General features: G+C 51.9%; 3 protein-coding genes across 3 annotated transcripts; 2 read left to right on the top strand and 1 right to left on the bottom strand.

Moving 5' to 3' along the window:
• Nucleotides 1-91: 91 nt before the first annotated feature.
• HER10_EVM0013019 (uncharacterized protein) lies at nucleotides 92-1,466 on the top strand. The gene has a single exon (XM_035482391.1). It carries the CDS (start codon nucleotides 805-807, stop codon nucleotides 1,342-1,344), a length of 540 nt encoding a protein of 179 aa, XP_035327442.1. The 5' UTR covers nucleotides 92-804; the 3' UTR covers nucleotides 1,345-1,466.
• Nucleotides 1,467-1,611: 145 nt separating this feature from the next.
• HER10_EVM0011661 (URE2) lies at nucleotides 1,612-2,985 on the bottom strand (the record flags this gene model as incomplete). The annotated part of the gene is made up of 5 exons (XM_035481085.1): nucleotides 1,612-1,825; nucleotides 2,073-2,224; nucleotides 2,398-2,625; nucleotides 2,811-2,875; nucleotides 2,949-2,985. 5 exons carry the CDS (start codon nucleotides 2,983-2,985, stop codon nucleotides 1,612-1,614), a joined length of 696 nt encoding a protein of 231 aa, XP_035327326.1.
• A 7,095-nt stretch (nucleotides 2,986-10,080) lies between these two features.
• Nucleotides 10,081-13,966, top strand: HER10_EVM0012179 (guanine nucleotide-binding protein alpha-3 subunit). Its single transcript, XM_035481580.1, has 6 exons — nucleotides 10,081-11,352; nucleotides 11,423-11,768; nucleotides 11,830-11,958; nucleotides 12,015-12,144; nucleotides 12,213-12,451; nucleotides 12,502-13,966. Exons 1-6 carry the CDS (start codon nucleotides 11,229-11,231, stop codon nucleotides 12,599-12,601), a joined length of 1,068 nt encoding a protein of 355 aa, XP_035327371.1. The 5' UTR covers nucleotides 10,081-11,228; the 3' UTR covers nucleotides 12,602-13,966.
• Nucleotides 13,967-15,119: the final 1,153 nt, after the last annotated feature.

Genomic DNA, 15,119 nt, shown 5'->3' with positions numbered 1-15,119 from the left:
CTCCGTGCGAAGTACATCACTTTCGTATAATTACAACTTGCACATTCCGATATCTCTTGACGTACATGAGTGCATACACATTGTGTCTAGCCACCTGCTTACCGTAATACCAACTCGAGTTGGCTTTGTGTTGTCATGTACAACGATGAAGAGTACATCTCCCAGGTTGCCTGCCACAGTGCCGTGGGTGCCTCCCAGACTCCCGTCCCTCTGACTCGCTGCGGGGAAGGGGTCAACCCAACCCCACAATGGGAAAGGGTTCCAAGCACAACGAACCCATCCACGTCCCGCCATCCCGTCGTGGCCCGTCTAACAGCAGTCCGTTCGCACACCTGAAAGGAGCCGAGGCCACTTCCAGTTACATCAACCTGTTTACAAGAACTTGTTTCCTGCTACGGACACTATCTTCCTCCTTTCCTCCACCCTGTTTTCTTCCAGGAGCTTCACGCCGCACAGAAACTTGGCCATATATTCATCAACCCTTGGCCTTCTCACACTTGTCTCGGAGGATCTCTCTCAGGTCTCCTCCAGCATCACTCCAGCTGCAAGCTGCACCCTCACCTTGTTGATCCTTCATCGGCGTCGTCCAAACACCACCGCCCCGTCGTCCACCGATCGACCTTCCCTGCTACCCGGAACTTTATCCACTCTTTACCTCGCTTCCCGACGGAACCGCACCCGGGTTCCTAGCCATCTCAACCTCCTGTCCATCTCAAGCAACGTTCTGCCTTCACTCTCTCTGCCACACATATATACCACTTCTCCTACTTCTTTAATATCTACCCATCTGTACACATCACCATCATGCCTTCCTCAAGCCAAAAGTCAGACGTCACGTCCTCACTCTCCAAGCTCTCAATAAACAGCAGCAAAAAGACGCCATCCACCAAAAAGACCAAAGCACCAGTGGCAGACTCTTGGGAAGATGAGGACGTAGACGAGGACGACGATGAAGAAGAAGAGGAGGCCGTGAAGCCCCAAAGTGACGGCGCCAAGGCCCCGCCGCCCACCCCCATCTCACCAACCTACAACGCCGCAGACAGGTCCTTCCCCAACCCCTACGGCAGCGTCGACTCCGTTGCCGGTGCCGGTGCGTCCTCGGGTGGTGGTGGTGGTCAGGACAGCGCCTCATCACGCCCCAGGCCAGAAAAGACAGACGCCGTGGCCCGCCGCATGATTGCCAGCGCCCTAGGTGTGAAAGTGCCCCGGATGACGGAGGAGCAGAGGGCCTACGACAAGGCTGTCAAAGAGAAGGAGCGGAAACGCAGGGAGGAAGAGAAGGCTGCTGAGAAGCGCCGGCTGGAGGACGCCGAGAAGGCCAAAGTTGCCATCTGGGAGGACTAGATTTTGCTTCTTGATCCTCCTAGATTCAGGGGCTCTAGTATTCCCTCTCCTTGCAAGGAGGAATGGAAGGGCCGGAGAAGGAAGGTAGACTATTTCCCAAAACTCGCCAATTTTTACTTGCACATATTCACATAAAAAAAAATACACTACCATATGAGGTTCCTCTGCTTATTCAAGTAGACAGAATACAGTTATTGACTTTCTGTGCGACAACATACGAACATGTAGCCAGCTCACATCAGCTCTGGCCTGGCCCGACTTCGTCACTCACTCCTGAGCTTTGGCATGCTCCTCCTCGGCAGCCCTCTGTTTTCTCATAGTCTCCAGCACATTCTTAACCATAGGCCGAGCGCGGATTCTCTCAGCCCAAGCGGCGTAGTCGGGATACTTGGTGTCGACCTCCCACTTATCGTTCCACCCTTCGCCGATGAGTTTTCTGGCGAGGTAGTCCCACGGCATGAAGGAGATGTCGGCGTAGGTTCTACAGAGCACACAGCCCCATCATCGTCAGTTTTAATGCGCAGAATCATGGAAAGAGCTCTAGATGGGTAGTACATAGTGGACTCTTTTCTGGGGAAAGTGGATTTCTGGGTCGAAGTTGCTATTCATAGCAAAGGAGCAGAGATTCAGATGGGAAAAGGGGGTGATGGAGCCGGATACAATGGGGACTGGGAAAGGGGAAGCAGGGACAGGTGGGTATCTGTCTCTATCAAGTATCGACAACGTACGCTTTGTCTCCGACGAGATACTTCTTCCCCTTGAGAGCGCGATCGAGGACGGAGAGGACGCGGACGGTCTGCTCTTCGTACCGCTCCTTTGCGCTGGGGACGTCTTCGGGGTGGAAGAGCTTGAACCAGCCGAGCTGGCCAAAGTACGGGCCCTATATGGGTGAGGACACGGTGAGCTATTCGTCGCCATTTTGGGATCTATCCATCATACTCTGCTTAAGACAAAATGAATGGTGCATTACAAGAAGGGGAGGAGTTTATCATAAGAGTGAAACGAAGGACGCATTCAAGTTGATATAAGGGAGCTGAGGGGATCAGGACACACCTGTCCAGACACCTGGAAATGCAGCCACTGCTTCAAAAGGAACTTGTCCTCTCTCGACGCGAGGGACAGCGCGCCGGCGTCGTCGTACGTTTCGACGAGGTACTCAACGATGGCGCCCGACTCCCAGAGCGTGATGCCCGTGTTAGGGTCTTTGATGGCCGGGAGGCGGCCGTTTGGGTTGATGGAGAGGTAGGGTTCTTCCTTTACGACGGCGAGGTCGATGATGATCTGGGGTAAAAGTACCTCAGGTCAGAAAATGAGTGAATGTGTGTATAGTGGTCTTGTAAAGGATGGTTCTTCCGATTATCATGGCCGATTTGTTTGATTTCAGGGAGAGTTTGGTGTACTAGAACGGTGGAATGCTGAGAGAGAGAGAGAGAGAGAGAGAGAGAGAGAGAGAGAGGAGACGTTACATGTTCGTATGGGACCTTGAGCTCCTCGAGGATCATGACCACCTTTGACGGGTTGGGGGTGTAACCTGCGATAAAGAGACATTAGTATCGATCCTAGACTCATGGGGTAAGATGAAAATGTCAAATTCCAAAACATACTGTGGCCGTAGAGAACGATGGGCTTTGAGGCAATCATGATGACTTGTGCTACTCGAGATGTAGTGTCTGTACTATTTCCTTAGAGTTATTAGTTTTGATGTGTGTTAATGGTGATGGTTCTATCTGCCGATTCTGGGAGCGATATATTGAAGGATAGAATGGAGGATGTATTGCTATTTATCATTCTTCCCGCAGTAAGAGTCTGGCAGAGTGTTGAACATCACTTGGATACCCCTCGTGTCTATCTGTTCTCTCGCTTCGACGCTGCTCGGACATGCTTCCAAACCTTCTCATTCCCTTCACACATGATGCAATCGCCAGTCTCCTCGACACCATCCATGGAAGCTGCTCTAGAGCACCCTGCCGCGACCAAGCCCGCAAGCCGAAAAAAAACACACCAACATTCTCTCGCAAACATAGTTCCTCCTCATGTAATCATCACCAATCCCGAATCCTCATCTCTGCTGATCCCCTTCTTACAAAAGACTCTCCCGCGCGGCAGATGACTACAACCGAGTGATCTCGCCATCTTCTGAATTATAGTCAGCTTTGTCACGCTTGGAAATACTCCCCCCAAAAAGCACCTCACAAATCCTCCCTCCCTCTCCCCCATGCCGAGAAGGATCATTAGTACATCTTATGATACGCCACGTCGTGGCTCACGTATCACTACACACCCGGAAAATATGGGGCCTCTGTTCGGCCGCGCTCCGGACGAATGGTCCGGACAACCAAACCGCATGCCGAACAGCTTTGTTGCTGACGAACCCGCCCCCCGGACTACGGACAATTTTCGTATATACTGTCCGAATAACCAATCTCTCCGGTCGACTTTCCAACATCTCAACGCCGCCCCAACACTGCTGCTAAGTTTCCAGCTATTCCGTACAAACACTTATCTCAGATTATTCTCTCTCAACCTAGGATACCCAGCTACTCTACCAATTCAAAGTCCAATCCACGCTCAGAATGACGTCTCAAGACACAGATACATACACTCACGTCCTGAAGAAAGAGCAAAAAGACAAGGAACGATAAAAAGACGACGAACCACCGAATTTGCGGCTTACAGGTTCCTTTTCGAGAAAATAGCCCAAAACTTTGTTTCGAACCCGCAAGACGACACATCCCAGGATCAATGTTCCCCTCAAGCACGTGGCAAAGAAGGAAAAAGAAGCTTGATCGAATCGTCGGCCATGTTACCACACACACACCTTTCCATTTCACGAACCCGAAAAAGGCGATACCTTTATTCCCCCCCTGCCGCTTCACCAAACCCCTCCACAACCCGATGTTTTTCTATGCAAAAAAGGACTGAAGTTGCGAAGATTCCGGGGGCGGCGAATCATGCGCCTTGCAGCCCTCCGTTCGTCCCAGATTTGAAAGAGTCTCATCACCTGAATAGAACAAGAAAGTTTCTGGACTCCTCAACGGCAGAATGGGATAAGAAAAAAACAGAACAAAAAAAGAACCAGAGTCAGAACTCCGTAATGTGGGCAAAACCATTACTCAGGGATATAGAGCGCTCCTCATGAGATGACGTGAAACAATCAGGACACCCACGGAAAAGCCCAGCACACCCTTTTTTTCGACAGTTTAATGTGTGGGACACGTTGCCAATGAAGTCGGGAAGGCCATTCGCCTGAACTTGCCGGCTTGGCTGAAGATATTCCAGAAAGACCAGACCTGTTGTCCGTCGGAGTCCGGATGTTAGATGTTGGCCAACACCAGGAAGCTTTTGAAGGGTCAACCCCAAGACGACCGAGGGCACTATCCGATCAACTCACCACCCGTGCATTTTTGTTAAGATGCTAGTAAACATTTCGACGCAGCTTCCAGAAGCCGAAAATGCCCCTGTTTGAACACACGGAGAACATACCGGTCCCGGATATCATGAAACAGGTCTTTCTAACGATGTCGCCGAGGTGTATATGGCGATCTTAGGTACAGCATTGTTCATCCTCGGCCGTTTCCATGGCCCATGGAGCCAGGACGAATACCTCGACCGCATTGCCAGATTCAATTGACCACGTTTGTGGGTCCATTTCTCAACTGCTGTTGAGAAGTTTGTATAAGTTGCTGGTTAAAGAGTGGGCCGTTGTCGCAAAGTCGGACTTTGAAAAACTTCATCGGAGAATGTCCTGCATCACAGGCTGAAGTGCCTGGCTAAAACAGCAGACCAGGCAGCTGAGCGCCGAGCGGAGGCATGAAAGCTGGCCAAGCGCCGGCGAAAGGCACGGTGTCCACCAAAGTCGACGTGCATCGGGCCTTGTCTGCTTCGGGAATCTGATAAGAAAGTCTGGCAGGGGATTCCGACGAGAGTATCCATATCGCTGACGAGAGTATTCAAGTATAAGGCTTACTCGGATGAAGATCTTATCAGACAGCCCTTCAGTTGTGCCGCCTCAATGGCATGGCGCGCCTCCCCGAATCCGACTTCAAATACGATTACGGCGCTTGAGAATTACTGCCCTGGCCGGCCGAGAGCAACGACGCACGTGGAATGGCTGGAAGTAGCCCTGGCCACGCACTTATGATCCGACGACCTCGAAATTGTGAAAGCAAGGTCTATTCGCTGTTGAACATTGATCACACAGGTGCTTAATGGCTAGCCGGAGCGTTTGGTTGTTTGGTGAATGACCCATGTCTGTGTGTCTGGCCCTTCAAACTGGTCAGAGAAGATGAGACTTGATGCCTCCTTCTCCCACGTGTGCTCCCTGCTAATATCTGTTCCAAAGGGCCTGTGAACCGCCAGGCCATTGACGCTAGCCGATTGGGCAAGGCGCTCAGAGGATACTCATCTTGAGCCCAATCAGGGTCGATTTTCTGACGAAAGCGTGAATGAGACCAGGGTTGTCCTGTCATCAAGGCCAGCGGCCGATGCCCCTGCAACGCTTGAGAAGTATTTGGTCGGGCTTGACACGAAAACAGCCTGGAGAACTCATACGGCAGAGTTGCCGTGAAATGTGAAATACCGTCACGACACAGGAGCGTAGTCAGCCATTAAGCTTATGTTGGTATCAAATTCCTTTCCTTTGTCAAGGGGCTAGACTGGTGTTGAGAGAAAGAGTATTAGACATTGGCGTAGTTCAGAGGGTCCCAACTTGGAACTTCTTGTGCAACCTCGTACAACCGGTAGCTGGTAGCCTCATCATGTGGTATTGAGGTACAAATGGCGACCTGCGGCTTGATGGCTTCCGACTTCCAAGGCGAAGGTGCAGCCTCATATTGAGGTGAGAAGGGCCAAGAGCCAGGATGGGGCTGCAGCCAGGCTGGAATTCGAGGAGCGACGAAAGTGCCCAAAGCGTGTATAAGGTTTTCGTGGTCCGAATTCTGTGCGTCCGACTTGGATACAGTCAATTGCCGTGCTATTCATATACCCCACCCCCCGTGCTTCATGAGGAGAGTCTGGGCACCGTGTAACAGGCTAACAGCAGACAATAATTAGGGCCGGAAAACCGTCTCTTTGAAAGTCGTTTGGGAGGGTTGAGGGGGTGAGGCCTATGGCTTGTCGAGCAATTGAGTTGCCGAGTCCTGGCATGGTGGAACACTGCGACGTTGGAACGTGGCCAGTAGACCGCAGGTCAACTAGACGGGAAACCGGTCAAACGATGACAGAAGGTTTGTGACCTGTTGTATCTGCGCTCGCAAGCGCATCGTAACCGTAGCATCGCCGACGTTCTGGCCGCGTGCAGCTTCCAGGTTCCGCCTCGCCTGTGTACATTTGTGACTCGTGAGCGAGATGGGTTGCATTCCTCGGTGTGATGCGGGGCGGTGACCGAAGCAGTAGGTATGTAGTTGAGGATCAACCCGTACATGGCAAGCCAGCCGATGCTGGATGGGTAGATCTGCACAGTCAACTGGCAAAAAAAGAAGCCCGGACTCACGCCACAGACGCCTAGTCGGCGGGTAGAGGTTATCCGTCTTTTCTGCTCAAACTGTAGCTTCGGGATTAAATGACTGAATGCCACTTAGCTCGTCATTGATGGCGGTCATTTGCTCTTAGCCCGCCTCAGGTTGAGGCTTGATGATTCGTTGCAGCCAGAAAGAAGGAGATCGATCATTGCTGAGCCATGAAGCTTCATACCAGGGTTCGCCAAGTCACTACGCAAAGTCCATAATTAAAAAAAAGTCGGCATTTGCATCGCATGTTGCGAACTTGCGGATGAGACTGTTCCCTGTTTGTTTTTGTATGTAGTGAAGCGGGAACTTCATCCAATATCAATTGTCCAATCGTGCAGCGAAGGGATGGTCTATCGACAAACCAACGTCTGGAAATGTTGGCGGGCACGCGGGTCGGGATCAGACTGGGGGCGGTGGAGGGTCATTACTCGGGAGTGATGACTGAAACACTTGTTCCATTGCCTAGCCCCCTCTTCCGTTCAGTCTGCAAAAGACGGCGCTCGCTTGTCGACAGCGTCTGGGGCTGCCGGATGCGGAGACGTGTTGCCGGGCGCGGCTGAATCCTGCGTGACTTTCCTGGATGGACCGAATTTCTCGGGGCCCAAGAACATATAATGAGGGTCCAGACAGTATCGAGATCCGTATCCGTCCGTACCTTGAAGCTTATAGCATCTCCCGCTTCTGTTGGGGAATGGTGGAGAGAGAGAAAGAGCGAGCGGAAGTCATCCGGAGAGAAATAAATACTAATTGTTCGGGGCAGAATAAACCATTGAAAACCGAAGCACGGGGATAGTCAACACAAATAAGAGAATTCTGAGCTTGAGAGAAGAATGCAGCAGGATTCAAGACGTGTGATCTGCAATGTTGCCTACCTCACTAGTTGACGGACGCAAAGTAAGGCAAAGAAAGTGCGGATTCCGGTAATCTGGATTGTGGCAGGAGACGACATCCGGGTGCAGATACCGATCGGGTCGGGCGGGAATGGGAAAGTGAGAGGAGAGGGCAATACCTTCTCCTCCAGTCCATAGGCACTGAGGCAGTAGCAGATGATTCGGGAGCAGCCTGAAAGCATGAGGTGTTCCATTGCAAGTGCGAACCATGGGGCGGTAAGGGTAACAGCAATTTGATTTGAGGATGAAATTTTTCTGTTGTATTGCGGAACGAGGATGCCCTTCTCAGAGGCGGAACCTTGTCTGATGGACTCGCGTTGTCGGATGGACGGACACTTGGTGCAGGCTCAATTTGCCAAATGCCTGGTACCTACGGATAAGTATTCGTACGCGATACCTCACCGCAAAGCCCAAGTGCAAGACCAAGACCAAGACCAAGACCAAGACGGACCAAGACGTGGTGGGATGAGAGGCACGCACGTGGATCTTGATTCAAAAAGGTTGAGGCCAGGAGCGTGGCCCATTAAACTTTGCACTTTGCCTTTTGCTATATCTGTATCCGTAGGTACTCCTGTTAATAGCGTATGCCATGCCGTGCCTCAGCTTAGATGGACAAGCTGCCCCTTGCTCAAATTTCCAATTTCCAACAGCTTCATTATTTTCTTCCAAGTCTCTGATTGCCTGATGCCTTATTCTATGCCGTACATACCTCAGGCCCTCCCCAATGACCCCATCACTGCTCAAGCCCGGCTGCCTCGCATATTACGCACGATTGGGGGCCGCCTGGGGGAGATGTCAAATAATCAAAATTGATCAAAAGGGATGAGAACAAGCGCCAGCTCAGCCGGGATTGGCAAGAGCAACAAGGAGCAGAAAATATCCCGAAATGCCTGGAGAGATGAGAAGTCGGTACGTACCGTGAGCCGTAAATATCTGTGAGAGCTTGAGTTGGCCGGGGTCAACCAGGGTGTGCGCCCAATGAAAGTGATTTAAATGCCATGCATGCGGCAGAGGGAAGACACTAAAACGAGTGGAGCTGCCCGCTGGTCTGTCCTTAGTGGTACTGCCAGTAATACCTAAGGTACCCTAGGTAGGCTGTTACTCAAGTCGACAAGGACAGCTCCTGCCCGCTCTTTCCTCTGCTCTGCTCTTGCCCCAACAGCAAACCTGAGACTGCAAGTCCCTAGGTACCTGCCTCAATCACTTGCCAAGTATCTTTTCATGCTTACCTAAGATTACCTTACTTCACCTGCCTTATGAGGTAGATTGAAGGAAAGCCCGTCTCAACTCTCGAGGTCGAGAACTTGTCCACACTCCACAGGCGTGATATTCTGCCTTGCTCTCACGATGATAAGTCACTTGAGATGTTTACGCCTGCCGTTCGAGCAAGCTGTTCCTCATCACCCTCAACTCCCCGAACCTCGAAGCCCTGGTCCATCATCAGCAGCTCGTGCCCTGCACCTGAAGGTTTCCAAGGTTCTTCACCTAGTCCCAAACATCCCGTCCACCATCAAGTCACAAACGGCAGATGCCTCCATTCACCTCAATTACACCCACCCAGAAGCAGTCAACCGGCGTTTAACTGTGCTTCAAAAAGCCGAGCAAAGGACGTGGGTAACTATGTACCTAACCATATTGCCTTAGGTACATCCGTACCTGTCTGTTCTCCTCCCGCCGCACGCCGCAACCTCGCACGTCTCTTTCTATACACCATCAGTACTGCATACCTCTCCCGGCAACTCCCTGCTCGGCCTGTTCCCCCTCCGGCAGGCCAAGACCTGTCCAGGTCAATTGAAGAAGCTGTCCGCGGGTGGCATAGGCCGAGTCCGCCCCCTCCACACACACACACACACAATCTCTACATCCTCTCTCCCACATTCATATTCGTACATACACACTCACTCACAGCACAAGAGACAAGGCCCATATATCCCTGAGGTACCTAGGTATCCCGATCCATACACCACACGCGCACCCGCGCCCCGCCGCCCTGGCCTTGCCTTGCCAACTTTGCTGGGGCCTGCTGCACCACTCACCTACTTCGTAAGTCTGCGCTGGGAACGTGTCCCTGTCACCCATGCCGCCGCATACCTGAGGAGTGAGCACTGAGGATCGAGGGACCCCGACGGGGAGGGAGGGCGGGTGGTTGGTGTCTGGGCTGAATGGATCCCAGGTCTGATTGTCTGAGCTGACTGCGTGTGGGATTGGGGGACGTGTGTGTGTATGTGTGTGTGTGTGCCTTGCCTCGCCCATTTCTCCCCGTCTCTCTCTGGCTCTGGTCCTCACACTCTCACGTCTTGCAGTCAGTGCCTTAAGTACATCGTGAGGTCAGAGATAGCGGCAGAGGTATCCGTATCCGTAAATTCCAGTGCAGAGGTACCTGGTCATCGAGACCGCTGCTTCTCGCAACTCCACGAGTCCAGCCTGCCCGCCACTAGCATCAACTTTACACTTTCCCGCACAACAGAATTCCTTTTCCTTTTACCCACACCTGCTCTCCTCACTGGCCCTCGCCTCCCCTCCAACTCAGTTTCCAGTCTTCTGTCCAGCTTTTCTTTTTCCGATCTCCCTCACAGTTCACTCCCCTTCGTCACTTGACAGATCAGATCCGAACCGCCAGTACGGCCTGATCTCTTCTCTCATTGATTGATTCCCTGGGCCGAACGCGCTTTCTTGTCACACCCAGGCTGTCTACGGTCTACCTACATCACTGTCATCACCTTCCATTCCCAAACTACCGTCTCTCTCTGATCTTAGTCTTATAAGGCTCAGGTCTCTCCAGGCCTCCTCCCCATATTGCCATACCTTATACCCACCCACCCGGGGGCACCTCTCATACAGCACGCTCCTTCGCTGCCAAGGTACTCCCAAAGGTACCCAAAGGTGTCGCTCTCGGTACCAAAGGTACATCGGTGCTTACCTTAGCTTAGGCCCGTACTCAATTGCACTTACCCGCCCGCCTATCGAGGTCCTGGTGATACCCACATTTATTCCTCCGACACTGTCCTTGCCCGCCTTCCCGGTCGCACTCTCGTCTTCCGTCCTTCGCTACCCATCTCCCTCGACAGCTCCCGCCCATCCCCGATCTTCAGGGTCGTCGCTCATCATCCATCCATCCTCACTCCGTCCGATAAACAATCATAACAACTCACCGCTCTCGCTTTCGATCCTAGCCGTCGCTGCGTCCTCTCTCGAGGCCTTTTGATTCGAAACGCCTACCTTACCGCCGAGTCCTCCGCCGACCGAACGATCATCACTACCAATCGACGACGACGCCCTGCGATCCATCTCAGTCTCGCCATTAATTTTCACCCCGTCAGCCTTATCTGATACTACTATGGGCATTTAACGTGCGTCCATTCGGGATCTCACGCGCGGTTAAATCATTTCGACGGCTCCTTGAGCCCTGCAATCGAACATTTAACGCACCCAAATCCCATCGTTACTCCCATCGGCGGCTCAACCGAAGCCCCGGCCTCTTTCGAAAATGGGTGCCTGTATGAGCTCAAACAACGAGGAGGTGGAACAGAAAAAGAAGAGTCAGGCAATCGATCGACAGCTGGAAGAGGACTCGAAGAGGTTACGCCGGGAATGCAAGATTCTTCTGCTCGGTAGGTTTTGACACCAGAGTCCAATCCTACAGGATCTTGAGGTGGACCTAGCTTGCTGACAACCACGCAGGATCCGGAGAAAGTGGTAAATCCACGATAGTAAAGCAGATGAAGATTATCCATCTGAAAGGCTACTCCGAAGATGAATTGTACAACTACCGCCCGACCGTGTTCAAGAACCTGGTGGAATGCGCAAAAGCAGTGATCCAGGCCATGCGACAATTCGACATCGAGCCGGTAATCGAAGAGAACAAGGCGTATGCCACCTTCCTCATGGAATACACAGCCGAATCTGGCCCCCAAGCACATATCGATCCCCAGATTGGAATCGCCATCCAGTCAATATGGAGCGATCCCGCGAGGGAACAGCTCATGGAGAGGCAGACTGAGTTCTACTTGATGGATTCTGCAGAATAGTAAGTGTACCCAATTGGAATTAAGGTGCCAGTGCAAGAAGTGCTAATGAGATGTCATCAGCTTCTTCCAAGAGGTCATGCGGATCGTAGCACCAGACTACCTCCCGAACGAAATGGATGTTCTCAGAGCCAGAACGAAGACAACTGGTATCTACGAGACAAGATTTCAGATGGGTCAACTCAGCATACAGTGAGGCTTTGTGATCGACTGTGCGCGTACCTCACAATTACTGACGATGTCTACAGCATGTTCGATGTTGGCGGTCAAAGAAGCGAAAGAAAGAAGTGGATTCACTGTTTTGAAAATGTCACTTCAATTATCTTCTGCGTTGCCCTTAGCGAGTACGACCAAGTTTTGCTGGAGGAGAGCAGTCAGGTATGTCGTCCCTTGAAGCCATACCCCCCCCCCCCCTCTCCCTCGATGCTTTGCGCTAACGACCGCAGAACCGAATGATGGAAAGTCTACTGTTGTTTGACTCGGTGGTGAACTCAAGGTGGTTTATGCGCACCAGTATCATTTTGTTCCTGAACAAGGTGGATATCTTCAAGCAGAAGCTCGGACGTTCACCACTGGGCAATTACTTCCCAGACTACTCAGGCGGTAACGACGTCAACAAGGCAGCCAAGTATCTCCTCTGGAGGTTCAACCAGGTTAACCGAGCACACCTCAACCTGTATCCCCAGTAAGTGAAAGCGTCATTGTTTCGGTGGGCGGGGGCTAATCCAACCGCAGCCTGACTCAAGCAACCGACACATCCAACATCCGATTGGTGTTTGCGGCCGTCAAGGAGACGATCCTCAACAACGCTCTTAGGGACTCTGGCATCCTATAAACCGCCAGTCGCCTCGGCTACAAATTTTCCTTAATGTTTAGATTCATCTCCTCTGTTGCGGGTCAGCGTTTTATAGCATTGCCGGGCGTTGTGGGCGGCACCTCGTTTGGACGGCGTTCACTCTGGTTTATACGCTCGCTTGCGATACGACACGGGTGCGAGCGAATCGTCGGTTAGTGCCTCGACTCGAGAACAGCACGGCACGACAATTCCTTTTCCATTTGCATCACGGAACCAATTGCTTGAAGATGGACATTCGCAACCGGTTGCTGCCCGCCTACGCGAGATACGCCAGGTTGTTGTGGTGGAAGAGATGCCCATGTGAAAGCGTTTCTGGGACGAAAAGCACGCCATGGGTTGGAGTATGGTATGGGAAACGGGAAATTCAAAGATGATGTGATGAATTGGCCGTTCGTTTTCTTTTGTCTCTGTTTTGGGATGATGCTCGAAACTTGGGAAAGCGACAGCATCTACCCTGTTGGAAGCGGTAGCGTAAGGGCCTGATTGATAGCTGGAGAGAGTTGCGACAGCTAAATGAAGCACATCTCTATATGCGAACCATTCGTGTGCCAGGAACGTGCCAGTACGCTTTGTGCACGCAACTCATGGATGTTCAAAGAGCTCATTCCAGATTCTTAGCATGGATAGAGGGGAGGGGGGCGGGCTGGTCGCAGGAAACAACAGCGAGGATGAGGGAGATGGATCTCACGAGAGAGAGAAGAAGAAAACCCCCGCAAAACGCTGGCTTGAGGCTTCGCGATCGCGGTAGATGATGTTCTTTTCTTTTTCCGTTACTTGTACACTATATCGTCTTAATCAACGCAAGGCTGTGTATGCACTGCTGGAAGCGGTCGCATCTTTTTTTCTCGCTTTGTTTGTTTCGCTATGAATGATTTTGCTTGATGTGTTGAGATTTGGCATTGAAGCCTTGTGAGGGCAGGCCAGGGGTGTTGGGCTATGATGGCTACGAAAACCAAATGTGATATCCGGAGATGATCCGTAAATCTGTGATATCTTCAGTGGGCCTTAATAGCCGAGGATTAGATAATGTGTGTGTGTGAGAGAGAGAGAGAGAGAGAGAGACATGTTGTGCTGCGTGGGTAGAGACTAGGAATATCAGGTGATGTATTTTTTGTTGTAAACTTTTCTCTTCGGGGGTTGATGGGAATTTGGCAGCATGATAGATCATCTATTGCACTGCATTCCGACTGGGGAGGTGAGTGAGCTGGCCCCAGCTTTAGTACCCAAGCATTCAAGGTAAGGAAGGTAGTGTGTCAGTCCCAATCATGTCGTGCTCGCTTTTGATGTCTTGGTTCCGTTGGACGACAGGAAAGGTGGGGGGTGAGGAGAGAGCTGTCTGATGCATGTTGATGGAGACATGGCCCGTATCCGAAGAGGTTGGGGGGGTTGTTTATCAGACTTTTGAAGAATGGAGCTGAAGAACAAACCCACCTGAGGAATATACGGAGTATGGAGTACGGATACTGCCTACCTTACCTAGGTACCTAGGAAAACAGGAAGGAAGCGGTGGGGCTGACTGGGAAGAGAGTCGCAAACGGGATGTTCGGCGAGGTCGGAGAGGTTCTCGTCCTCTTCCCCCGTCATTGTTCATGATCCAACTGTTAAGTTATCTATCTACCCCGGGCGACGAAGTTGGCGCCGGTGTCGAGGAGGAGTCCTCTTGTTGTGGAACTCGGGGAGTGCCTAATGAGGGGGAGTCGGCTGGGGGTTGGTGAATCACCATGTTTCCCTCACTTACTAAGGCCAGATGGAAAAAAAAAAAAATCTACGGATACCTACGCCGTCCCGTCAAGCAACGTGCGAAGGAGCAGGAGATGCATTCGTAGGCCGGACAGCCGTGGTCGAGCTCACGGCGTTACCGGGGTGCTGGCATTCTTCGTGTGTCCCGCACTGCGCCCATCCGCACCCGGGAGGCGACTTGCAGCTGGAATGGCGGGAAGCGTCAAGGTAACGGATGCCGGCATGCCGTGGGCAACGAGAAGAACGTTGGTTGCTGGAGGGACAATTGGTATCAAGATATTGGGGGGAAAAATCCTGCCATCCGTGGGGCATTGGAGGAATTGGGCGGGATATGCTTATTTGCACGATGCGGTTTCCGGCAGGCTTGGGACGTCTTTCAGCTTGTGGCGAGTAGGTAGGTAGGTAGGTAAAATGAGTGAGTGGTTGAGTCAGCGGCACAAGGTATCATCATGAGAGCTGAGAGCAGGCTCAGACTCAGGTAAGGTGTATTTTAGTAGAAGTGCGCAACCTGGTGTGGATGCATCTTTTACTGGGTCCCCTTGAACCTTCTTTCCCTCCTTTTCGGATTGCCTGTTTCGGGGGTTGCGGTTTGGTTGGTCCCGTCACAATCGGACCATCTTCTCAGATCCTGATATCTCGACCTGCCTTGTTTTGTATCGTATAGATTCCCACCCTCTATGGCGCCGTTCTCTTCCCTTGGAGTCCAATCGTCGAGAGAAGTGATAGAGTAATGAATGTTGATACCAAGACATGGAAG

The sequence above is a fragment of the Colletotrichum scovillei genome (genome assembly GCF_011075155.1).
Source record: "Colletotrichum scovillei strain TJNH1 chromosome Unknown Contig00011, whole genome shotgun sequence".
NCBI classification, from domain to species: Eukaryota; Fungi; Ascomycota; class Sordariomycetes; order Glomerellales; family Glomerellaceae; genus Colletotrichum; species Colletotrichum scovillei.
This window is presented reverse-complemented; position numbering and strand designations above follow the sequence as displayed.

Excerpts from the sequence above, each read along its gene's own strand:
- HER10_EVM0012179 (XM_035481580.1), top strand. The coding sequence starts at position 11,229 with ATGGGTGCCTGTATGAGCTCAAACAACGAGGAGGTGGAACAGAAAAAG. Across the intron at positions 11,769-11,829 it reads TTGATGGATTCTGCAGAATA|CTTCTTCCAAGAGGTCATGC; the intron begins GTAAGTGTACCC and ends AGATGTCATCAG. Across the intron at positions 11,959-12,014 it reads ATGGGTCAACTCAGCATACA|CATGTTCGATGTTGGCGGTC; the intron begins GTGAGGCTTTGT and ends CGATGTCTACAG.
- HER10_EVM0013019 (XM_035482391.1), top strand. The coding sequence starts at position 805 with ATGCCTTCCTCAAGCCAAAAGTCAGACGTCACGTCCTCACTCTCCAAG.